Source organism: Diaporthe batatas (assembly GCF_019321695.1).
Source record: "Diaporthe batatas strain CRI 302-4 chromosome Unknown Contig00012, whole genome shotgun sequence".
Lineage (NCBI taxonomy): Eukaryota > Fungi > Ascomycota > Sordariomycetes > Diaporthales > Diaporthaceae > Diaporthe > Diaporthe batatas.
The window spans coordinates 1,030,447-1,051,314 of NW_025408559.1; the positions used below are offsets into that span (position 1 = coordinate 1,030,447).

A 20,868-nucleotide genomic window follows, 5' to 3' on the forward strand; every position below is an offset into this window, starting at 1 on the left:
TTCATGGTGATGTCAGATTCGCGCTCATTTGGACTTGTACCTATGTACTCCGTAGCTTCCTCGCCACTCAACATCGGGGACCCCTCCCCCACCAACCTCCGTGGGGGCTGCCTGCTCACTTGGGCAAGGGTTATTATGTGTGTACTCGAGTACCACTCCTGGTATCAATTATTTCTATGGTGATGTCTTTCTAAGTCCACCATTATCAATTACAAAACAGTCAGTCCCTCAACGTGGATCATTTCGCCGCAATATCCCAAAATGCTGTCCAAACAGAATCCTAAAGATGCTGTTCCCACAATCCTATCCCTGGAGATAATTCTCTCTTTGTGGTTCTGGCCGTCATCTCAATCCGTTGCCCGTGAACTCTGCCGGTGTCTCCATCATGCCGTGTGTCCACATGTCCTGGTCCGTATCCAGGTCGTATCGTAGCCCCCACCCCTCGTCTGCGGATTGCAGATGCGACGTCCTCTCCTGTTCAATAAGGATCTTCTCGAGTCGGGTTCGCTCGTGTGAGTTGCTGTCACGAGCGTCTTTGCCATTGGGCTCTCTCTCGTCGCTCGTGAGGCCGTTCCGCTCGCAATAATCCACAAATGCCTTCCAGTTGGGGTCCCCAACCAGAAGCTCGCGCTTGCCAATGACAATCAGCCCTGATTTGGCTCTCGTGAGCGCCACGTTCATTTTGTTAGGGGTGCCGATGACGCCCCAACCCTGGCGTTGGTCTTCCTCGAGAAATTTCGCCCTCGACCTCGTCACGCACAGTATCACTACGCCCCGCTCGAGGCCCTGGAATGCCTCCAGTGGGCCAATATTCACATCCCACAAGCGATCGTCTCTCATCCGCTTGCGCAGCTTTTGGACTTGCGTCTTGAACGGCGACATGATGCAGACCTCGCTCTGGTCGATCAGCCCCGATTTCACCAGCGACGCGGCATACCGGCAGGCGATATCAGCCTCGCCAGCGTTGAACCAGCCGCCAGTGCCTTCCATCACGCCCGGGAGCTCGAGTTCATCTTGGGAGGCGTTGTCGTGGAAGAGCACAGGCCACCCCCGGCCGCGCCAGCCGTCCCAGTCTGCCAGGCGGTTGATGTCGCTCGCTTCTGGCTCTAGATCGTCAGCATAAAAGAGGTTCGACGGCACCGCGAGTATGGATGGGTGAGAGCGATAGTTCCGCTTCAGGTTCGCGAACGCCGGACAGGGAATCGGCAGCAATGACTGCGTCAGCGGCTTTCCCCGAGCTAGAGGGTGCTCTGCATAGACATCCCGCTTGAACAGCCGGGCGAAAAGAGATACCTTGAGAGGCGAGGCGGGAATCAAAGTGCGAGGGCCCAGCTGGTGTTCGTCACCGGCCATCACGAAAAGCGGTGACAGGGTCTCGGGTGAGCTTATGTGCGGCGCAACAACAGTCAGGGGTATCAAAGCTTCAGGCTCCGTAGCTTGGGCCGCTTCGTCAATGAGTAGTGCAGACCAATGTAGTTTGTTGCCTTCCAAGGCACTGTCCAGTGGATGGAAAGATCTGGTGAATCAGGGCGCGATTAGTATTATGTCGAGCGAATCACGGGAATGACCTGGCAGGATGATGGAGACGGCAAAGCAATTGAGACGAGAAGGACAGTGGGACGTCGTACCTGGTCATTCTTCGCAGAGCATCCTCCACCATGTAAAGGTCGGAATTTGTTGCCCTACCTCGGGCGAGAAGAGACGAGTCGCGGCAAGTTGTGACAACCACACGATACTTCATAAGTTCTTGTACATCCGGAAGTGCAAAAGCGTCGTTCACAATGTTGCAATATGGCAATACCGCCCCAGACACCTCAGCAAATGTTCGGCCTGGTCGGTTGAGACGCAACATCTCGCTGGTCTTGAGATGCTGCTGCAAGCGATGGACCAAAGTGTCTGCCGCCGGGTCTGAGGGTGCACACAGAAGGATATGGCCATGCGCGCTCGTATCCTTGAGTAGCTGCAAGGCAATCTCAATGATAGTCTTCGTCTTCCCTGTGCCAGGTGGCCCAGAAATAAGGTACGGCAACTTGCCGTATCCTCCTCCGCAGACGGCCTCAACTGCTTTCTTTTGCTCCCAGTTGAGCACTTGATCGAAGAACTTCTGGCGAAACTGACCAGGATGGAGCTTTTCCTGCATATTAGAGTCTCGCAGAGTCGGGAACAGCATCGACTGAATCCAGTGTACCGGTTGCTCGATTATCGGGCCGACGAGCCTGGCCGTGCTGCTGTCTGTCGGGCTCCCTGTGGATTCCCGATACTCCCGCAGCCTAGAAAGCCCCTGCCGCACAATGGGAAGTGCGTGTTGCATGGGAAGGTACCTCTCGACAGGGTAGGGGAACTGCACGTTGAATCTCTCTGTGCGCTCGGTTGGGAACACACCAGGGAGGCCGCTTACTCGAAGAATGAGCAACTCCTTTGCGCGCAAGACATTGAGAACACGCGCAGAGAGAAGAACATTCGTCCAACCCGGGGCCTGGCTGCCCCTCTTGAACATGTGCCTCTGTTGTGGGAGGGCGCCTGTGGGTCTCGTCGCCTTTGTCTCCCCTAGCCACTCTCGCATGTGGAGTGGGCTGCCGTCCTGGCCATACACAAGTTGTCGAAGATGCACAACATCATCTTCTTCGACAAGAGGGCTGTTCTCTCTGAGTCCAGGGACCCGTAGCGAGCAGATTGTCTCTGCTTGGTTCTGAAAAGACTGGAAATCTCGCAAGTAAGGCTTGATCACTACGTCGTGGCCGTACAAGGAGTATCCCTCATTCTGTGTCTGCTGGGCCTTGAGTTCCTCACGCAGGTGCAGTTGAAAGAACTCCTCGTATTCCTTGGCGTCGCGAAGGCTGGCCCTGGCGGTAGTCGGGAAGTCGAAGGTGAGCAGAGGCAAGCTCGGTAGCAAGGGGGCAAAGGACCCGAACGACCTGTCAACATAGGCGGCAATGTTTATTGCCTTCCTCGGAACCGTAGAATGCACGGCTAGGGGAGGAAGAGTGTTGATGATGGTGAAGATCTCTGGGACAAACGGGCGCGCATAGATGCTGAGTCCTGCTTCCACGTCCTTGTCTTGCCGTACAGCTGGCTCCAGCACCCGCTTGGGCTGAGCCTGGGCGACCTCCACGGGCTTGGACGTCTTTTTCTCCTCGCTTGGCGCAACAGTTGTGCTAATCTGGTTGTTACTGTCAGGATGTCGGATGGGAATCGCTCTGGACGAGGGAGCCATCGCTGTGGAAGCTAGGTGAGGGTGCCTGTTCGCACCGTCGGCGGTAGGTGGCAAGGAGGGGCCCGATGAGGGCTTGTTCTTGTGTTTGGGCCGAGGGGGGGGGGTTCACTCTGATAGACGCTTCCGAAGATCGTGAGGGATGGTGGATGAGTTCGATTTTTGAAGGTCTCCGAGACTTGAAGACCAGAGTGCTGCCTGCTAATCAATGAGTCCGGTGGTCTTAGCTGGCCAGGCCATGGCGCAGCAAGCCGGGCGGGCTTGAAAACCAGCGGCCAGAAACTGCGGGTTATTCGGCAAGGCAGAGCCTTCGGTTTTTTGTTTCTCTCTCGTCTTTTTTTTTTACTTCTTTCTTTTTTTCTTTGCACCGCGTATTTAGTCATTCATATTGCATGTCAAGCGAGAATAGAGCTGCGCAGAAAGGTCATTGCCTCCTGCTTTGATTTCCACAATCAAGGAATTGTTTGCTACGAGGAGTGTTAGTAGAGGGAGTGTGTGTTTACATGCAGAAAGACGACGGGTGAGTTGCCTTTGCCTGCGGAAGCCAGGGGTGGAGCTTGGAGCTTGGAGCTTGGAGCTTGGACAGGGAACTCGGACCGGGGAACTCTTGCCGTACTGACGAGGTATCCAGCTTTGATGGCGTCACCAGCTGCCCCGCAGCAAACATCCAGGAAGCAACACAGTATTCAAGGGGAAAAGATCTGAGTGAAGGGGTCACAGGGTGCAGAGTGAATGAAATATGTAGTCTACCATTGGGCTGGCGTGCCTGGCACGTTGGCACGGTCGACAAATCTTGGCAGTTGCGGGCTCTGCCGTAGACTAGGTAGGTGGGCTTGGTAGGTAGTTCTTGAACCGTAAACCTAATGTGATCGAAGTAATAATAAAATGCGCCACCCACTAAGTGACCCAAAGTTGCCTCAAGTGCCGATCGCGGAACGATAACAACCCTCAAGTTTCTTGTACAGCATCGACGGCAGCTGTCCAGATCGAGCACCGGTGTTTCACCCCTACTCCGTACATGTACCGACTCCGCCTACCCACGTATTCCGTCGTCTCTCGGCAGTGCATAACAACATCCTCATCCTTTGCACCCCGTCCGACGTGCTTGTCATTGAGTTTAGGGCTGGCCACCACTGCCCAACAGCGCCTCCTCAAGATGAACTCTGCTGAGTCTTCATTCAAGCCAGATGCTGCGGGTGCAGACCCCAAGCAGCTAGGCTATCTCCCTCATCTCAAGCTAAATGATGGCCAAGATATCCCCATGGTGAGCAACCCCCCGCCCTGCACTGGACTCTTTGCTGACAAGGAAATGTGATAGATCGCATATGGGCTCGGCACGGCAAACTTCAAAACGGGTGCCGCCACCAACTCCGTCGACAAGAAAATCGTCCAGGATACTGTCACAGCTATCAAGTCTGGCTATTTGCATCTGGACGGCGCGGACGGCTACGGCAACGAAGCGGAACTCGGGCTCGCTATCAAGGAAGCCGGGGTGCCCAGGGACAAGCTTTACGTGGTCACCAAGCTCAGCAAGCCCAGTGCGGACAAGACCATTGAGCAGGACTTCACCACCTCCCTGCAGAAGCTTGGCCTGGATTATGTCGACCTCTATCTGATCCACTCACCCTTCTTTGCCGATGGCGACCCGAAGCTGCTCCAGCAGAAGTGGGCGGAAATGGAGGCCATCAAGGCCTCGGGTCGGGCGAAATCCATCGGCGTGTCCAACTTTCTGCAGAGGCACCTCGAGATCGTCCTCGAGACCGCCAAGGTCCCACCTGCCATCAACCAGATCGAGTACCATCCTTATCTGCAGCATGGCGACTTGCTAGATTTCCACCGGAAGAACAGCATAGCTGTCTCAGCCTACGCCGGGCTCACGGCTGTCACCAAGGCAAAGCCCGGCCCCGTGGATGAGATTTACGCGAAACTCGCAAAGAAGTACGGTGTCTCGGAAGGAGAGATTGCACTGAGGTGGATCATTGATCAGAGTGTTGTTGTCATCACAACCAGTTCCAAGGAGGAGAGACTAAAGACCTTCCTGTCAAAGCTGCCAAGTTTCAAGCTGACTCCTGCTGAGGTCAAGTTGATTGCAGACCAGGGCAGAGAGAAGCACTTCAGAGGTTTCTGGAACCACAAAATCGCTGCCGATGACCGTTCGTAGGGTGGCAAGTTACGGGCAACAGCAAACACCTGGGAATCCGGAATACAACAGCTGTTTTAATTTCAGACGTGACCGCACCACGCGTCAAGAGTGACCAACCCGGGTCTCCGCATCTGCGTGCAATGGTCAAGCACACAAGAACGTAGTCTCAAGGCTTCCAGAATGTCGGCAAGTCTCGTACGACTGTGCACAACTGCAGTGCAACGGCTCTCCTCGCGTCGCGGCTCCTCGGCATTAAAAACCTCGCCCCTGAGGCCCCGGCGGCGATGGACGCTCGAGTATATAAAGCGAAGTTGTTCCTCATCAAAAGTTTTCCAGGTCAGATCTAGGCGTGCCTTGTCACTCGTTACTCTGCGGCTGGAGTTGGTCGAAATCCTGGTACTGGTCCCCACCCGTCCAAGTCGGGAATCGCCTCAGTCGCTCCTAATGCACGTTTCCCCTTGACAGCTGCGGCTCAACACCGACTTTTATCCGGCTCTTCCCGACGAGACCCCAGCACGCATATATATCTTACGTTACGTACCTATTCCTTCGCGATGGTCTTCGGGATTCGCGCTTCGTACCATCCTGCGCAAACCGCGAGGCACGACTCCTACCAGAGCCCTCTCGTCTGCCCCTGCGCAGCATGCTTTGACGGGGCGGAGCGCAGGCAGACGCGCGAGGCTTGTGAAAACCCAGCGAAACAGTTGACCATACCTACTGGCAGCGGCTCCTCTGTTCCAAAACCACCCCCAGTCTGGAAACGCGCCGAGACCTCGGGATGGCAAAAGTTTGGGCTTCCGCTGGGCCGGAGGCGGACGGCCGAATCGACGGCCTCGACACGGCCGCTGCAGGCGGCGGTGCAGGGGGTTCCCCAAAGCGGACAGTGACGGTTCCGGCGAGGTGGGAGGGCGGCAATTCTGAGAATGAAATTAGGGAATGACAGAGACCAGTCTGCCTAGCAGTTTCCAGCAATCGGGCATCGTCTGCGAGGCGTGGGCGATTTAGACCTGGGGAACTACGGAGGCACGCGAGAATGTGTTCAGCAAGGCGCGTGCACGTAGATGCTTCGAGGGACATTGGCACAACTGCGTCTAGGACGTGATGGAGCAAACGGTACACACAGCTCATCTTTTGAAATGTTCGCTGCAGAGATATACCCGACTGTCGAAATACGCGACAGCCATCATGGAGTCTAGCTGCTCAATGAAAAGACAACGTTGAACACGCCAGTTCAAATGTCCTCCCTTTTGCGTTTGTGTAATGCCAATTGGTGTAAGTGGAGGGAGCCACGATCCGGCTAGCTTCGACTTAGACGCCCAGACTTAGCACTCACTCACTCACAGAAGCCACTTTCTGAAGATACAAATCCACCAACATAAATTAAGATTTCCTCACAAATTGGTTTGGATTTTTAGTCATATAGTTGTTTGTGATCAGGCAAGACACACAAGCGATCACCGTGGGTGTGTGACGTCACAGCCGGTCCATTTAGGTACCTAGGTACCTAGGTACTTAGGTAGTCCCCTCACCTCACCACCTGAGGTCTCGAGTTGAACCATCCATCGCGTTCAACGACCGCGACTCCAGCAGGCCTCATAAGCTCGTCGCTAGCGACCGGATGAGCGTGTAAATTCTACACGAGAATCACCTCATTTCTGATCTAAGCAACATGTCGCCGCCCGTAGATTCGGCCATCCTCTCGGCACTGGGCCTCGACCCCGACACCACCAAGCAATCGTCGCATGGCGGCTCGGGCTTCTCATCCACCTTCAGAATCTCAGGCAAAAAGGATGGAAATAATGTGGCCTACTTCGTCAAGACAGGCACAGGCAGGGATGCCAAGGTCATGTTCGCCGGCGAGCATGAGTCCCTGAACACAATCCACAACGCCGTTCCCAACTTCTGCCCAAAGTCGCACGCCAACGGCGAGCTCCAGGACTCTCCGGGCAAGTTCTTCCTCGCGACCGACTTCCTCGACCTGGGGTCATCGGGCGCCGAGGGCTCCGGACTGTCCATAGCACAGAAGCTGGCGAAACTGCACACGACCGAGGCGCCGGTGCCGGATGGGTACGACAAGCCCATGTTTGGGTTCCCTGTGACGACGTGCTGCGGCTCTACGGAGCAGGACAACTCCTGGAAGGATTCTTGGGCCGAGTTCTACGCCAACAACCGCCTGCGCCACATCGGAAGGCAGTGTGTCAAGTCGAACGGGAAGGACGGCGACTTCGAGAACACATTGGAGACTGTTGCTGCGAAAGTCGTCCCACGGCTGATCGGCGATGACGGAGTCAAGGAGATCAAACCGGTGGTCATCCACGGCGATTTGTGGAGTGGGAATCACAGCCGGGGCATCATCGCGGGACGGGGAGGAGTCGAGGAAGTAGTCTACGATCCCTCTTCTGTCTACGGGCATTCTGAGTACGAACTCGGCGTCATGCGTATGTTCGGAGGCTTCGGCGGGTTCTGGAAGGAATATGAGAAGCTGGTGCCCAAAGCGGAGCCGAAGGAAGAATGGGAGGATCGGATTGCGCTCTACGAGTTGTAAGTCTCTCTTCTTCCCAGCTCGCTTCTCTGTCGGTGACTAACAATGCCGACTATGCAGATATCACCAACTGAACCACTTTGCCATTTTCGGCGGTGGGTATCGAGGCGGGGCTATGTCTATCATGAAGAAGCTCATCTCGAAATATGCATAGGTGAAACCAGAACAACCTGGTGGCCGACCTGCTCGCTTTACGACCGAGGACATGTTCATCAAGATCACCCTCCACGAAGTCTTCTGAGAGCGGTCGCGTCTCAGCCATTTGATGTGCGCAACACATACTTGAGCGACGGCGCCTTTGATGATAGCTCATACCTACCACCTGGACGGCGTTGCCATGCACACGTACGCACACGCGAACACGCTGCAAGAGCGGCCTTGGCCGAAACGTGCTTCGCTGAGGCCTTGAGCTTATATGCTGGACGATCAATGTCCGGTCGCCGCGCAACGATGCACATCTTCTCCAAGTCGTTCAGGGACAGCACGTTGCACATTTACACGCCAGCAGAGACGGGGACAACCGGCCATCACCACTGATTTGGTTGGCCGCTGCAATACAACGCGCCCAACCCCAAACTCCACAATGACATCCCATAATGGATGTCTACATGCACTCACAGACCCTTCAAGCAAAAATGAGGATACCCAACGCCTGACGTCCATGGAGTGTCAGACTGCAAAAGGTTTGCGCCAGCCCGGAGTCGAACCGGGGGCCCATCGATGGCAACGATGGATTTTACCGCTAAACCACTGGCGCGTTGTAGTTGTGGATTTGTTGTGAGAGTCGTGGCAGAATTGTTGGTTATGGGGCGGTGTTTGGTGTAAGAAGAGTTCTCAAAGCGGGTACAGGCGGTGAGAAGTCGTGGGGTGTGGGAGGGTTGTGGTTGGGGCAAACATCAGGGTTACACCTTCAAAAGGAGACTCGGAGGAATGAAGCGCATCCTAATGAGGGGCCGTGTGTCGCAGACGAGATGAGCCAGACTCAGGGAGGTCGGTGGAAAAGGACAGACGGTATGTTTGTGAATATAGATGAAGACGGAGATCGGGTTATCACAATGAGAGCAACCAAACTGCCACAACTGCAATTTGGAGCATCAGACGGGAGCGAGCATGGTCATGGGCAGTTGAACTGGGCTGGTATAAAGTAGGCGGGCAAGCATGAGTACCTGAGTACCTAAAGTAGGGAGGTAGGCATCTAGATACCTAGGTAGATACGTGGTGAGTGTCTAGACAGACTACCGACCTACCTACCTTCTACCTGAATAGGTGCCTCCCCGGGAGACGTATAACCCACCTGAGCGAGCAGTCATATGGCAATGCGGTCCTGGTGACAATGGGGCCGTCAGGCGGGCAGGTGAATGGGGACCAACAAAACCAAATAGCGGCACAGGCGCGGGCGTGCAAGGGTGTCAGGCGACTCGACGGGGATCAAGCTGTCATCCGATAGGGGAAACGCCCCTGCCCGACCTAGCGGCCCAGGACAGGCCAGCTTGACATTCGAGCTGCCGGCTGCTGGAGCGACATGCCCATTCACTGCATATGCGAACCACCTCGTCCAATTTCAGACTCTGGCCTCGTTGTGCAACCTCGGTGGCACCCTCCTCCCCCATCCACCGCCCGCCAACAAGCATGGCCATACCCCGTTCCTAAACCTGTCTTGCTTCCAATACCAGTCCTCCTCCAGTTACTAAACCTATCATGAACGGTCACTTCGCCGCGGTCGGCGACGCGCCGGCTGCTGAACAATACGACCATGGCGTCCAAGTCATCGACGAGGACAAGCAGTACAAGTACGTCCTCTATTGTCCTGCCCCGTCTCCGTGTCTGAACCTCCTCGCCCGCCCGGAATCTGACCATGCTGCAGCACCAACCTGAGCCACTACCTCGCCGGCACCCAGGTGGCCAACGCTGGCTTCAATTATCACCTTATCTCTGTCTTCGGCTCCCAGTCCACCGGAAAGTCAACTTTGTTGAACAATCTGTTTGGAACCGACTTCAGTGTCATGTCCGAGACGGAACGCCGTCAAACCACAAAGGGAATATGGATGTCTAAAAACAAGAAGGAAAGCACGGCCGATGGCTCCGTCAAGCTCGCGGACAACATCCTGGTCATGGACGTCGAGGGTACCGACGGCCGTGAGCGCGGCGAAGACCAAGATTTTGAGAGGAAGAGCGCCTTGTTCGCACTGGCAACGAGCGAGGTCCTGATTGTCAACATCTGGGAGCATCAGGTTGGTCTGTATCAGGGCGCAAACATGGGCCTCCTAAAGACCGTCTTCGAGGTCAACCTGCAGCTTTTCCTCAAGGACAAGAATTCAACGCCCAGATCCCTCCTCTTCTTCGTCATCCGCGATCACCTCGGAACCACCCCGTTGGCGAACCTACGAAACACCTTGATCCAGGATCTCACCAAGATCTGGACCTCGTTGTCTAAGCCCCCGGGTCTTGAGGAGTCCAAGATTGAGGACTACTTTGACTTCGCTTTCGCAGCTCTTCCGCACAAGATCCTGCAGCCCGACAAGTTCGTCGCAGAGGTCGATAACCTGGGCAAGAGGTTTGTGGCAGGACATCGATCAACCAAGGACCAGGAATTCGAAGGCGGGGTCTTCCTTGCAGAATACCACCGTAGGATTCCTGCCGATGGCTTCCCCGTGTACGCAGAGGGCATCTGGGACCAGATTGTCAACAACAAGGACCTCGACCTGCCGACCCAGCAGGAGCTGCTTGCTCAGTTCCGTTGCGACGAGATCGCCCGCGAGGTCCTGACCTCTTTCGACGCTGCAATTGCCCCTCTCGAAGAACAGCAGGCAGAGGCAGTCCGCGCGGGCAAGACGACGGTACTGCCAGACCTCGGTACGACTTGCAAGGCTTCTCGTGAGAAGACAACCAGGGCGTTCGAGACACAAGCGAGCCGTTACCATAAGGGCGTCTATAAGAGGAAGCACGTTGAGCTCGAGGAGAAGATTGATGCGCGTCTGAAGGCACTGTATCATGGCCAGCTCACAGCTGCGCACAAGGCCGGTGTGGCAGCTTTCACAGATGCTGTCACCAACGCTGTCAAGGCTGGTCAGAAGGCAGGCGGTCATTACGAGTTCGCGGAGATCGTTGAGAAGCAGAAGAGGAAGACCCTGGATATCTACAAGAAGGAGGCGCAGAGCCTGGCCATCGAAGGCGTTCCATGGACCAACTTCAAACCCCAATACTTGATGTTTGGTAAGGAGCTGGACGAGGTCGGCGCAAGACTGAGGAAAGAGGAGATGCGCCGTCTGGCTACTCGCGTGGAACGTTGGGTCAAGTCTCGCCTCGGCGACGCTGTTGGGCTGGAGTTCAACAAAATCGGATCTGGCCGTGGTGGCTCGGGCGCCCCAGAGGAAGGGGAGAAGCCAACCACTGAGAAGGATCTGTGGGACCGTATTTGGAAGGTTTTTGTGTCTATTGTCAATGAAGCACAAGATCGATTCAAGGACCGAGCCAAGAACCTGGAGGCCACCGACGAAGAGGTCGAAATCGGGCTCTGGAGGCTCCGACGCAAGAGCTGGGTGGCTCTGCGCGAGAAGGTCGAGGAGGAGGTGATGGAGGGCAACATTCTTCTCAAGCTGCGTGAGAACTTTGAGGACAAGTTCCGCTATGACGAGTCAGGTGTCCCAAGAATCTGGCGCCCCAGCGACGACATTGAGGGGATCTATACTCGGGCGCGCGAGTCGACCCTGGTCCTCATCCCCTTGTTGTCGAGGTTCAGGCTGTCGGAGACGTACGGCCCGCCCGACCTGCCTGCGTTTATTGGCAATCAGCCTGCCGGGGTTGAACCTGGGGATGAAGAAGATCTCTCGCCGATCGGCGGTGTTGACGAAGAGGAAGGCAAGAGCCTCGAAGAAGAAATGACTGTGCTCAGCGAGAGCAAGAGGCAGGATCTTGTGATCCGCTTCAAGAAGACGGCAGATGGCGTCTATGTGGAGGCGAAGCGCAGTGCCCTGGGTGGTATGACGCAGATACCTCTTTATTTCTACGTCGTTCTTTTGGTGCTTGGGTGGAACGAGATATGGATGGGTAAGTCTTGCTCCCTCGCGTCTTCACGCAACATCGTGCCCGTACTGACACTGTCCAGTTCTGCGCAACCCGGTCCTGTTCATATTGTTGTGTCTCACTGCGGGTGGCACGTATCTTGCATACAACCTGAACCTGCTGGGACCCATGATGCAGATGAGCAATGCTGCTACCAACCAGGCCGTCGAAATTGGAAAGCAGAAGCTTCGGGATTTTCTGGAAAACAACGAGACGGCAAGGTCGGCATTGGCCATGCCGCCCAGGAAGGATACGGACTCGATCAGCATGGACACGCTCGACTCAAAAGGAAAGCGACGGGAGAAGGATGAGGACGAGGATGATATCTGATCCTTGCAGGACTGTTTATATATGTACTTTTGGGTTTTTGCGCATTACTACCTAGGTACCCAAGCCAGCGCAGGATATCCTGTAGTTTCATAAACCCCATAGAAAGCCTTCAACACCTGAACTCCTAATGCTGCAGACCGCAATCAAACCCCTCTAGTCCGTCCCTGTAGATATTACTAAAATGCTTCCAGCCCCGCAGGTGTCCCGAACCATGCACCTAGCTCATCGGCGTCCTTGTCCCGGCCGTCGCTCGCCACGAAAAAGTCGGTTAACCTGGCCGTCTCGCCGTCATCCTCGACGGGCCACTCAACCTTGACACCGTTCCCCTTGGCCTCGATCATGTCCTTGGCCGTGCCCCAGCTGAACCTGCACTCGGGACCCCACCCGAACACAGGATGCATGTTGGACTTCATCCAGGTGACGCACTTCCCATCAGAGGGGTAGCCAGAGCCCCAAGCCATGCCCGCAGCCCCGTCCTGCCCGCCATCCGCAGCGGCGGCGTGGCGCCGGTACAGGACCTCCAGGGCGGCGTCCCTCGTCACCTTGGCGCAGACGCTGGCGGCGGAAACGCAGGGGTACAGGGAGTCGGCCTTCTTGGCGACGGTGATGCTGACAGAGGGGAACACGCGCTCGAGCTTCTTCTGGTAGGCGGCGGGCTGGCCGATGGTGTCGACGTATATCTCCTTGACGTTGACGCCGCGTGCCAGCACGCCCTGGATCAGGGCCACGGTGGCGTCCATGGCCTGGGCGTTGAGGTTGTAGGCGGCCGAGGGCCGCAGCATGTTGGCCGAGATGTCGCGGGCGGACAGGGCGGTGGTGGCCCAGCCGCAGCGGGAGTGCAGCGCGTCGTCATGGTCGGCGGAGGCGTCGCTGTCGGCATCGGGCGAGGGCGTGCAGAGCTTCTCCATGAGGGCGGACCGCACGGCCGGGGTCAGCACCTTGGAGTCGTCGAAGCGGTGCTTCTCGCGGAGCAGTGGGTCGGACAGCTCGAGCGGCAGGTAGAAGACGCCGTAGACCATGGGGCCCAGCACGGGCCCGCGGCCGGCCTCGTCGACGCCCAGGCAGCAGGGGACGCCGTCGCCGGGCTCTGAGGACGGGGAGGCGAGGGCGGGAGGAACGGGCGAGAAGTGTGAGTAGCTGTCGCCGGCCAGGAGTGGGCCGTCATGGATCGAGGGCGGGATGAAGACGTCCGAGGCTGGTGTTTCGAGGGCCGTGTCGGCCTCGGTCATTTGTGTGTCCTCCATTTGTGTTTGCTTGGGCTCTCTGTCTTGTTCGTTCGAGGCTGGGTCGAGAACCCCGACGTTTTTGTTGACATTGTATCCCTGAAGGGTAAAGCGCGGGCGCAATCAATAGTGGTTTATGCGCGTCCATGCGCGTCAGGGTCGCGTGTCCTGCACAGGATTTCCCCAATTGCTGCCGAAGTACATTTGTACTAGGTGGCCCTAGCTCCCCTCCAGTCAGTGCCCACTGCCCAGGACTCAACCGCAGAACCACATGCCCCCCCTGCGGCTCGACAACAAACACTAACAAGACTGACCACGATACGCCTCGGAGACAAGCATCGCATTCAATCGCAACCACGCTCGCTGGCGCTTCTTTTGCTGGCTCTTTACACCCGTTTTTTGTCATCGGCATAAATAACCACCCGCGCGACATGGCGCCGCGTCCAACGGCGCAACGGCGCTCCAATGCGCAAAGCGAGGCTTTTCACGACTTGGGTGTCAGGGGCCGGTGAGACCATTGAAATGCACAACTATCCCATCGCCCAGTGCTGACTCGCCTTTTCGCCGCCAGAAAAACCGGCGTCTTTCTCAAGGACACCGGCGCCCGCGACGAGCATGGCATGCAGCCACTCGACGACATCTTTTCCTCCCCAGAGAAGGACAGTCAGAATGGCGCCGAGGATGACGACGAGGAGGATGAGGAAAGCGACGAGGAGCCTATGGATATCGACGAGAGTGAGCATGCCTCTTCTTGGGACCAGCACACGAGTCGCACAACTTTTCAGAGAGAAATACTAATGCTGTGCCTCTGCCTCTGCCTCAGCCACTGGTCCGGCCCCATCAGCATTCATGAACGGCAACCGCTTCCCTCCTGCGCGTGCCAGGTCGCCGCCAAAGACCAACATGCAGTCACCAGCGAAGCGAAATCCACACATGGGCCACTCATCGTCTCCCATCCGAGGCTCTGTTGTGCGGCCCAGCGACGACGCGTCGTCTTCTCCCAGACCAGCGAGGCCTCCCCAGCGGAAGCTCGATTTCAAGAACAAGCCAACCCTCCCAAAGACAAATGGTATTAACGGGAAGGGCAAGGCGGTTGCCCCTACAAATGGTCATGTGTCGCCCGATGAAGAGGGTGACGAGGAGCCCCAGCTGGACGAGGAGTCGATGGCGATACTAGACGGGGGCGATGATCATGCTGGAGACGACGGGGAGGCGTCGGTGGAGGATGACGATGCCACGGAGCCTGCAGATGTCGAGGAAGAGGAGCCACCCGCCCCTCCTGCAGCCAAGCGCAAGGGGCGACCACCCAAGAAGGCAGCCCCTGTCGAAGAACCGGACCACGCTCCCGAAGAGACCGTCGAAGAGCAGGCGGAGGATGAGCCGATCATGCAGTCCGTCGAGGCTGACGCAGAACCTGCGCGTGCTGGCAAGAAGAGAGGACGGCCGTCCAAAAACAAGGCCGCCGAGGAGGATGCAGCTGGACAGCCAACAACAAAGAAGGCAAAACGAGTGTCCGACGTCACTGGTGACGAAACAGGAGACTCATCTCAGCAGGGTAGTGGGCGGAAACGGGGCCGCCCCAAGGCAAACAAAGCCGCAGAAGATGGCGATACCTCGAAACCTACGAAGAAGCAGACTGCACCCAAACAAAAGCAGGCCAAGAAGCCGAGGGTTTCCACTGGGGTGGGCGATACCTCACTCGCAGAGGTGCCGCGTGGCCCACCCTTGCCGAAATCGCGAGGTTTGATGATATCACGACGGGAGACTCCGGGCGGCCTGACTACGCGGTCTGGGCGGGCTTCCATCCGACCGATTCAGTACTGGAAGAACGAGCGCGTCGAGCTTGACGACGACGAAGTGTTTGACGACGGCAAGCAGAACTTCAGACTTCCGCGCATCAAAGAGATCGTGCGCTACGACGAGCCGGAGGTGGAGCAGAAGAAGTCGCGTCGGAAGGCCGGCCGGCCCGCGGCAGGGAAGAAGGGCAAGAGCCGAGACTATGACTCGGAGGAGGACGAGCTCGAGCCATGGGAGGAAAATGCCGATTCCATCTCGGGCGAGGTGGTCGTCTGGCAGCCGGAGCACGAGCTCAACCCTCCGGGCCCAGACGAGCAGATCGAGGTCGCGGAGGAGCAGCTGGCAGTATCGGCCGGGGCGATCGTCACCCGCGAGATCCGCAACGCGACGTTCAAGTTCGCGAAGACGCTGAGCACGCCCTTCTTCGGCGCCGGCGTGGTCGACCTACCCCCGCACTCGGAGAAGAAGCCCAAGAACGCGAGGAAGATGCATATGGCATTCTTCGTCTTCTCTGGGCGCGTCCAGGTCACGGTGGCGGATACGACCTTCAGTATAGGCAAGGGCGGCATGTGGTTTGTACCAAGAGGTAAGGATATCCACGCACAAAATCGCACCCGAGTCGTGCAACGTGCGGCGTACATATGGCTAACGATGGTCTGCAGGCAATTATTACAGTATCGAGAACGGCCATGACATGCCGGCGAGGATTATGTTTTCTCAAGGCTGTGAGGTGTTGAGCGGTGCTGCGGAGGCCAGTATGGTGGCGTAATTATCGACCTGCCGGGGCTAGGCGGTTGCTACCTCTGTTCCCAAGAGACTGGAGGCTTTTGTGATGTTGTACTTGCAAAGATACCGCCTCGGGAGGCAGCTTGCTCCGGTTTAGTTTACCAAGTTCGCATTTGGGAGCGGAGTATGTTCAAATGCGAAGGCGTCTAGTGAGGGGCGGAAGCCAACAATGAAATTCATCCTGTCCAGCTACAGATCTCAGAATTACCTCTGCTATTTTGCAAACCCCTGCTCGACCCAAGAGGGTTGGGTCTCGTGTAGCTGCATGGTGTTGAGATTGAATCTTGTAGCGGAGAAGAATTAATGTTTGATCTCCCTGATATACTTCCTGGAGTTACAAGCTAGAAAAAGAAAAAAAAAAGGCAAGCCTTGGTCTTCTAGTCGGGACTATGTTCCAATGTCTTGAGGACAAGCATCCTTTTCATCTGTTAGTTGTATAACAGATATATGCTGAAAAATTGTACTCCACAACCTCTCCATCCTATAGGACAACCTACAGGACGTCCTTGTAAAAGGTCTTGCATATAGGATACCTCCTATGATACCCTCCTATGGGATTCCCTCTTACCTATGTATGGGATACCATCCTACGGAATAACCTTCTACAGACAGTAATCACATAAGAGACATAAGAGGCAGTTTATCCAGGAATTCTGCCATGACGTGTGCTTTTCTTTCTTAAGGTGTGGAGGTGGTATTATTGTAGAGATTGGATATTCACACCTGAAAAAATAGAGGGCACACCCAAGCCCAAGGAATAAACTCCTATACGACAATCTCCTATTAGACAACCTCCTATAGGGCAACCTCCTAGGACAACCTCCTAGGGCAACCCCCTAGGACAACCCCCTATAGAACAACCTCCTAGGACAACCTCCTAGGGCAACCCCCTAGGACAACCCCCTATAGAACAACCTCCTAGGACAACCTCCTAGAGCAACCCCCTAGGACAACCCCCTATAGGACAACCTCCTAGGACAACCTCCTAGGACAACCTCCTAGGACAACCCCCTAGGACAACCTCCTATAGGACAACCCCCTAGGACAACCCCCTAGGACAACCTCCTATAGGATAACCTCCTCTAAAATAACCTCCTCTAGGATAAACTTCTTTAAGATAAGCTTATAAGATAACTAGTTTAGTGCTAACCTAAGTACTTTAATCTCCAAGCTGCCTAGTATGGGTGTACCCTCTGTTTTTACGGGTGCGAATATCCGGTCTCTTACTGTATAGGGGTTGCAACGCAGACCTCTGCTCATCAAGCCTCCTGGGCCAGCACCTTCTTTAGAGCTGCCATATCCTTCTCAAACCCTGCGATCTTACTGTGTGAAGTCTGCAGCTTATTGAGCAGGTAGTTGATGCGCTCGGTAGTCTCCCGAGGCTGTCGAGGAAGGGACCCCAACAGACTAAGCTCATTTTCAACCTGTTGATGAAAGGATAGGGTTTAGTTCTCGTCAAGCTGGGGGAAGACATGGTATGGTAATCCAGATGCGCGAGGGAGGGGGAAGCCACTGTCGTGCAGGGAGGAGAACTTACCTTGTCAATGGTCTTTGCTTCTACCTTACTCAGCTCATTCAGAACAGCGAGGTCCAGCCGGGCCTTCAGTACCGGGTCGTGGAGCAGAGCGGCAAAAGCCGCCTGGTAGACAGGCTTACCGGCTTGGATTGTCTGCGGGCGGCCACGGTGTGACCTGACGGTGATGAGTTCGGCATTGGCGAGGGCCTCGAGGGCCATCTCGCCGTTCTCGACGCCGGGGCTCGTCGACAAGGCGAAAGTGTTGGACAGCAGGACCTCGTTGTAGCGCAGCGACTCCTTCTTGGCGATCTCCTTGATCAGGAACCAGGCCTGCTCCGTCGAGTACTTCCGGTCGCTCTTGTTGGGCAGCAGGTAAAGCTTGATGATCTCCGAAGCGCTTTGGTCGATGATTTCTTGCACGGCTTGCCGCGGGCTCTGCCCCGTCTTCATTCGCCGGGCGAGGAACTCCAGGTCGGTGAGACGGCCACCGAGGACCTCAATCACCTCGTCCAGCTCACGCAGATCCTGTTTGTGTTCCGGCTGGGAGTCTCCCGCCTTCTCATCTCCGCCTTCACGGCGATCCTTTGATGGTTTGGGCTGGACGAAGTGGCTCATGACGAATTTCTTTGCGACGTCGGGGGAGAGATCACCAAGTGCAATGGTTCGGAAGACTCGGTCCGGGAGTGACTTGGACAGCGGTTTCGAGTACGAGGTGTCGCTGGTCATGAAGATCACATGGGCGATATTAGCCTGTACGAGAGCCGCTGCCCATTCCGAAAGCTTGTCGTACATAATGCCGGTCTCCTCGTTCTTGAGAAGGAAGTTGTCAATGACGACTACCGCCCTCTTCTCCGGGTGCGCCTCGAGGTAGGCATCGTCGCTCGAATCGGCATCACCAGAGTCCTTGTCACGGCCTGACAAAGACACCTCCTTCAATGCGGCAGCGGTATTTTGGAGAATCTTGTTGATTTGCGAGTCTAGGGTCTCCGAGAAGCCAGACTTGACCCCAGTAGTGCTCTGAATGGCGAGATCGATGAGACTGCTCAATTGGTTCGCCCAAGAGAATATCGGACGGTATCCGACTGCGCTAGCAAGTTTCTTAATCGTGCCGCTCTCGCCTCGGGCTTCGATAATGGGCTTGCAGTCGATGACCAAGACATCCTTGCGGCCACCCAGCGCTTGATCCATCACAAGCTCTTCCTTGCCTGAGCCGCGAGGGCCCTGTACGACGATAAACGTGTCTGCAGACTCCATCAACCATTTTTGAATCTGCTCAATGGCGTCACGTCGATGGGTAAAGAGGGCTTTCAAGCTCGCATCTTCCGCCTTGTGCTTCCGGAAGGCCAGGATGTCGTTGGTGTGACGCTTGAACCATTGGAAGATTGAATTGTCGGAGAGGCTGAAAGACTTCTGGATATGTGCCTTGACGAAGAATTCCCGGATCGGGTCGAAGATGACAACAGTAATGGCCGCCAGCAAACCGGCAATAACTGGTACAACGATTCGAGGGTGGTTGGTTAGCCAGTCCCAGAAGCGGTGGTTCTTGGTGAAACGTTCGTATGAGAGCCGCAGTTTGGTGCCAGCCTTGCCTCCGCCCAATTCTTCTAATGAGGATGTCAGTCCAACTGCGGATCCTAAATTGTTGCTTCTCATGGGACAACCTCCTGTGGGACAACCTCCTGTGGGACAACCTCCTCTGGGACAGCCTCCTCTGGGACAGCCTCCTCTGGGACAGCCTCCTCTGGGACAGCCTCCTCTGGGACAGCCTCCTCTGGGACAGCCTCCTCTGGGACAGCCTCCTCTGGGACAGCCTCCTCTGGGACAGCCTCCTCTGGGACAGCCTCCTCTGGGACAGCCTCCTCTAGGACAGCCTCCTCTGGGACAGCCTCCTCTGGGACAGCCTCCTCTAGGACAGCCTCCCGTTGGGCAACACCCCGTTGGATAACCTCCAGCTCCTTACAGGATAGCCTCGAGCCGTGATAGGTGAAAAACTGCTTACCGGGAACCACAATGCCATGGAGGCAGTTCTTGGCCATTATCGCGTCTCTCACAAAGGCGTAATCGAGGTAGGTGTATCTGGGAACAACCTTGGAGTCTGATGGCTGAGACTGGATGTCGGCAATTTTACCAAACTTGCGAAATAGACTGAATACGGTCTCCTGAGAGAGCTCCACCGCCTCGGCGCCAGGGTCTTTTGCGATGAATTCGATCCTCAACCTCGCTCGCGGGATGTTGGCGGCAAGATCTTCAAGCCATGGGATTCCCTTGACAAGGCCAACTTGGATCCCTCTGAATGGGTTGAACCAAGGTTTTATGGCCTTCTCCTGCAAGTAGTTTGACAGTCTTGTCTCGACCTGTTCGGCAGTCATTTCTGGTGGATGGCTGAACTTCACAAACGCTCCACCATCCTTCAGCCGGGGGATGATTTCGGTCACGTTCAGAGAGTCATCTTTTGGAATGCCGCGTTTGACCAAATTGATCGGATCGGCGATGCCCAAAGAAGACTTGTTGAATCTCTGTAGAAGATTCGACAGGTCTTGGTCGGCTCCCCATGGCCTACCCACGAAATAACTCATCCATCCGTAACTCAGCTTCAAAGGAAACAAATTGTCATAGAAGAGGATGGTCTCGTTGGGAGCGGCGGATATATGGCCAGATCTCTCATCGCCCGTAGCAGTCGTTTCCCACCTCCTCAGGTGACTGCCAAAGCTAGATGGCTGGAGGGCTGGTCGTCCACTGGGAGAAATCGCAGGCAGAAGACGCCCACGAGTGCCCAGCGGCCGGCGGGCCAAGGCATGCGCCGTGGTCGAGCCAAGAAAAAGTCGCCGAGGTATCATGGCTTCATTATCATACCAGATTGTGGCTATGAGATGGGTGTCTTTTGATGGGCTGAGCCAGCTGCTCTGGCTGTCCCTAGGTCAGCAACAGAGACTGACAATTTGTGACTGTGACTGTGACTGCTGACGACGATTATCAGTGCGATATGTTCTGTGTCTTCGGCTTTATATGTGCGTGATCTCTGCGTTGGCAATGAAACCCAGCTGGCCGTCCTCGCTCAGCAAAGGCCCATTTATTAATGACAGGCTGAGGCACCTCATTGCACACTCTGGGTGGGCGCCGTGGGACGCCTGCGCGGCGCAAACCTCACCCGACGCCAATGAGGTCATCCCTCGACGCGCTACACTGGATCCGAAGAAGGGCATTTCCATCGCGGGGGCCCCCACCATCCCCGGTCGTTTCCAGGGTTTGGGTTCAGAA

The 20,868-nt window shown here is 56.0% G+C and overlaps 8 protein-coding genes across 8 annotated transcripts; 5 read left to right on the forward strand and 3 right to left on the reverse strand.

The window, feature by feature from the left end:
* Nucleotides 1–142: 142 nt before the first annotated feature.
* On the reverse strand, nucleotides 143–4,024 carry KVR01_009843 (uncharacterized protein). The gene is made up of 3 exons (XM_044794180.1): nucleotides 3,741–4,024; nucleotides 1,629–3,678; nucleotides 143–1,516 (listed from the first exon to the last, which is right to left on the reverse strand). The coding sequence occupies exons 2-3, from the start codon at nucleotides 3,212–3,214 to the stop codon at nucleotides 343–345; spliced, it is 2,760 nt and encodes a 919-aa protein (XP_044641091.1). The 5' UTR covers nucleotides 3,215–3,678; nucleotides 3,741–4,024; the 3' UTR covers nucleotides 143–342.
* A 343-nt stretch (nucleotides 4,025–4,367) lies between these two features.
* On the forward strand, nucleotides 4,368–5,372 carry KVR01_009915 (uncharacterized protein; the record flags this gene model as incomplete). The annotated part of the gene is made up of 2 exons (XM_044790809.1): nucleotides 4,368–4,475; nucleotides 4,530–5,372. The coding sequence occupies 2 exons, from the start codon at nucleotides 4,368–4,370 to the stop codon at nucleotides 5,370–5,372; spliced, it is 951 nt and encodes a 316-aa protein (XP_044641163.1).
* A 536-nt stretch (nucleotides 5,373–5,908) lies between these two features.
* On the forward strand, nucleotides 5,909–6,241 carry KVR01_009813 (uncharacterized protein; the record flags this gene model as incomplete). The annotated part of the gene is made up of 1 exon (XM_044783912.1): nucleotides 5,909–6,241. One exon carries the CDS (start codon nucleotides 5,909–5,911, stop codon nucleotides 6,239–6,241), a length of 333 nt encoding a protein of 110 aa, XP_044641061.1.
* Nucleotides 6,242–6,846: 605 nt separating this feature from the next.
* Nucleotides 6,847–9,159, forward strand: KVR01_009787 (uncharacterized protein). The gene is made up of 2 exons (XM_044783711.1): nucleotides 6,847–7,895; nucleotides 7,957–9,159. Exons 1-2 carry the CDS (start codon nucleotides 7,024–7,026, stop codon nucleotides 8,048–8,050), a joined length of 966 nt encoding a protein of 321 aa, XP_044641035.1. The 5' UTR covers nucleotides 6,847–7,023; the 3' UTR covers nucleotides 8,051–9,159.
* A 276-nt stretch (nucleotides 9,160–9,435) lies between these two features.
* Nucleotides 9,436–13,628, forward strand: KVR01_009875 (dynamin-like GTPase SEY1). Its single transcript, XM_044784987.1, has 3 exons — nucleotides 9,436–9,686; nucleotides 9,761–11,943; nucleotides 12,002–13,628. The coding sequence occupies exons 1-3, from the start codon at nucleotides 9,595–9,597 to the stop codon at nucleotides 12,286–12,288; spliced, it is 2,562 nt and encodes an 853-aa protein (XP_044641123.1). The 5' UTR covers nucleotides 9,436–9,594; the 3' UTR covers nucleotides 12,289–13,628.
* Nucleotides 12,465–13,532, reverse strand: KVR01_010085 (ribonuclease H2 catalytic subunit RNH201; the record flags this gene model as incomplete). Its single annotated transcript, XM_044788870.1, has 1 exon — nucleotides 12,465–13,532. The coding sequence occupies one exon, from the start codon at nucleotides 13,530–13,532 to the stop codon at nucleotides 12,465–12,467; it is 1,068 nt and encodes a 355-aa protein (XP_044641333.1).
* Nucleotides 13,629–13,703: 75 nt separating the features above from the next.
* KVR01_010001 (uncharacterized protein) lies at nucleotides 13,704–16,316 on the forward strand. The gene is made up of 4 exons (XM_044787611.1): nucleotides 13,704–14,019; nucleotides 14,083–14,246; nucleotides 14,335–15,894; nucleotides 15,971–16,316. The coding sequence occupies exons 1-4, from the start codon at nucleotides 13,943–13,945 to the stop codon at nucleotides 16,075–16,077; spliced, it is 1,908 nt and encodes a 635-aa protein (XP_044641249.1). The 5' UTR covers nucleotides 13,704–13,942; the 3' UTR covers nucleotides 16,078–16,316.
* Nucleotides 16,317–16,760: 444 nt separating this feature from the next.
* KVR01_009810 (uncharacterized protein) lies at nucleotides 16,761–20,753 on the reverse strand. Its single transcript, XM_044786162.1, has 3 exons — nucleotides 19,610–20,753; nucleotides 17,632–19,214; nucleotides 16,761–17,518 (listed from the first exon to the last, which is right to left on the reverse strand). The coding sequence occupies exons 1-3, from the start codon at nucleotides 20,445–20,447 to the stop codon at nucleotides 17,354–17,356; spliced, it is 2,586 nt and encodes an 861-aa protein (XP_044641058.1). The 5' UTR covers nucleotides 20,448–20,753; the 3' UTR covers nucleotides 16,761–17,353.
* Between the last annotated feature and the right edge of the window lie 115 nt (nucleotides 20,754–20,868).

Bases quoted from the DNA above. Each gene is read 5' to 3' on its own strand.
- KVR01_009787 (XM_044783711.1), top strand. From the start codon at position 7,024: ATGTCGCCGCCCGTAGATTCGGCCATCCTCTCGGCACTGGGCCTCGAC. The intron at 7,896-7,956 runs GTAAGTCTCTCT...CCGACTATGCAG, and splicing joins CGGATTGCGCTCTACGAGTT to ATATCACCAACTGAACCACT.
- KVR01_009875 (XM_044784987.1), top strand. From the start codon at position 9,595: ATGAACGGTCACTTCGCCGCGGTCGGCGACGCGCCGGCTGCTGAACAA. The intron at 9,687-9,760 runs GTACGTCCTCTA...ACCATGCTGCAG, and splicing joins GACGAGGACAAGCAGTACAA to CACCAACCTGAGCCACTACC. The intron at 11,944-12,001 runs GTAAGTCTTGCT...GACACTGTCCAG, and splicing joins GTGGAACGAGATATGGATGG to TTCTGCGCAACCCGGTCCTG.
- KVR01_009810 (XM_044786162.1), bottom strand. From the start codon at position 20,447: ATGATACCTCGGCGACTTTTTCTTGGCTCGACCACGGCGCATGCCTTG. The intron at 19,215-19,609 runs GTAAGCAGTTTT...CATCCTCATTAG, and splicing joins CCATGGCATTGTGGTTCCCG to AAGAATTGGGCGGAGGCAAG. The intron at 17,519-17,631 runs GTAAGTTCTCCT...TTTCATCAACAG, and splicing joins AAGCAAAGACCATTGACAAG to GTTGAAAATGAGCTTAGTCT.
- KVR01_010001 (XM_044787611.1), top strand. From the start codon at position 13,943: ATGGCGCCGCGTCCAACGGCGCAACGGCGCTCCAATGCGCAAAGCGAG. The intron at 14,247-14,334 runs GTGAGCATGCCT...CCTCTGCCTCAG, and splicing joins GCCTATGGATATCGACGAGA to CCACTGGTCCGGCCCCATCA. The intron at 15,895-15,970 runs GTAAGGATATCC...GATGGTCTGCAG, and splicing joins CATGTGGTTTGTACCAAGAG to GCAATTATTACAGTATCGAG.
- KVR01_009843 (XM_044794180.1), bottom strand. From the start codon at position 3,214: ATGGCTCCCTCGTCCAGAGCGATTCCCATCCGACATCCTGACAGTAAC. The intron at 1,517-1,628 runs GTACGACGTCCC...CTGATTCACCAG, and splicing joins GCTCTGCGAAGAATGACCAG to ATCTTTCCATCCACTGGACA.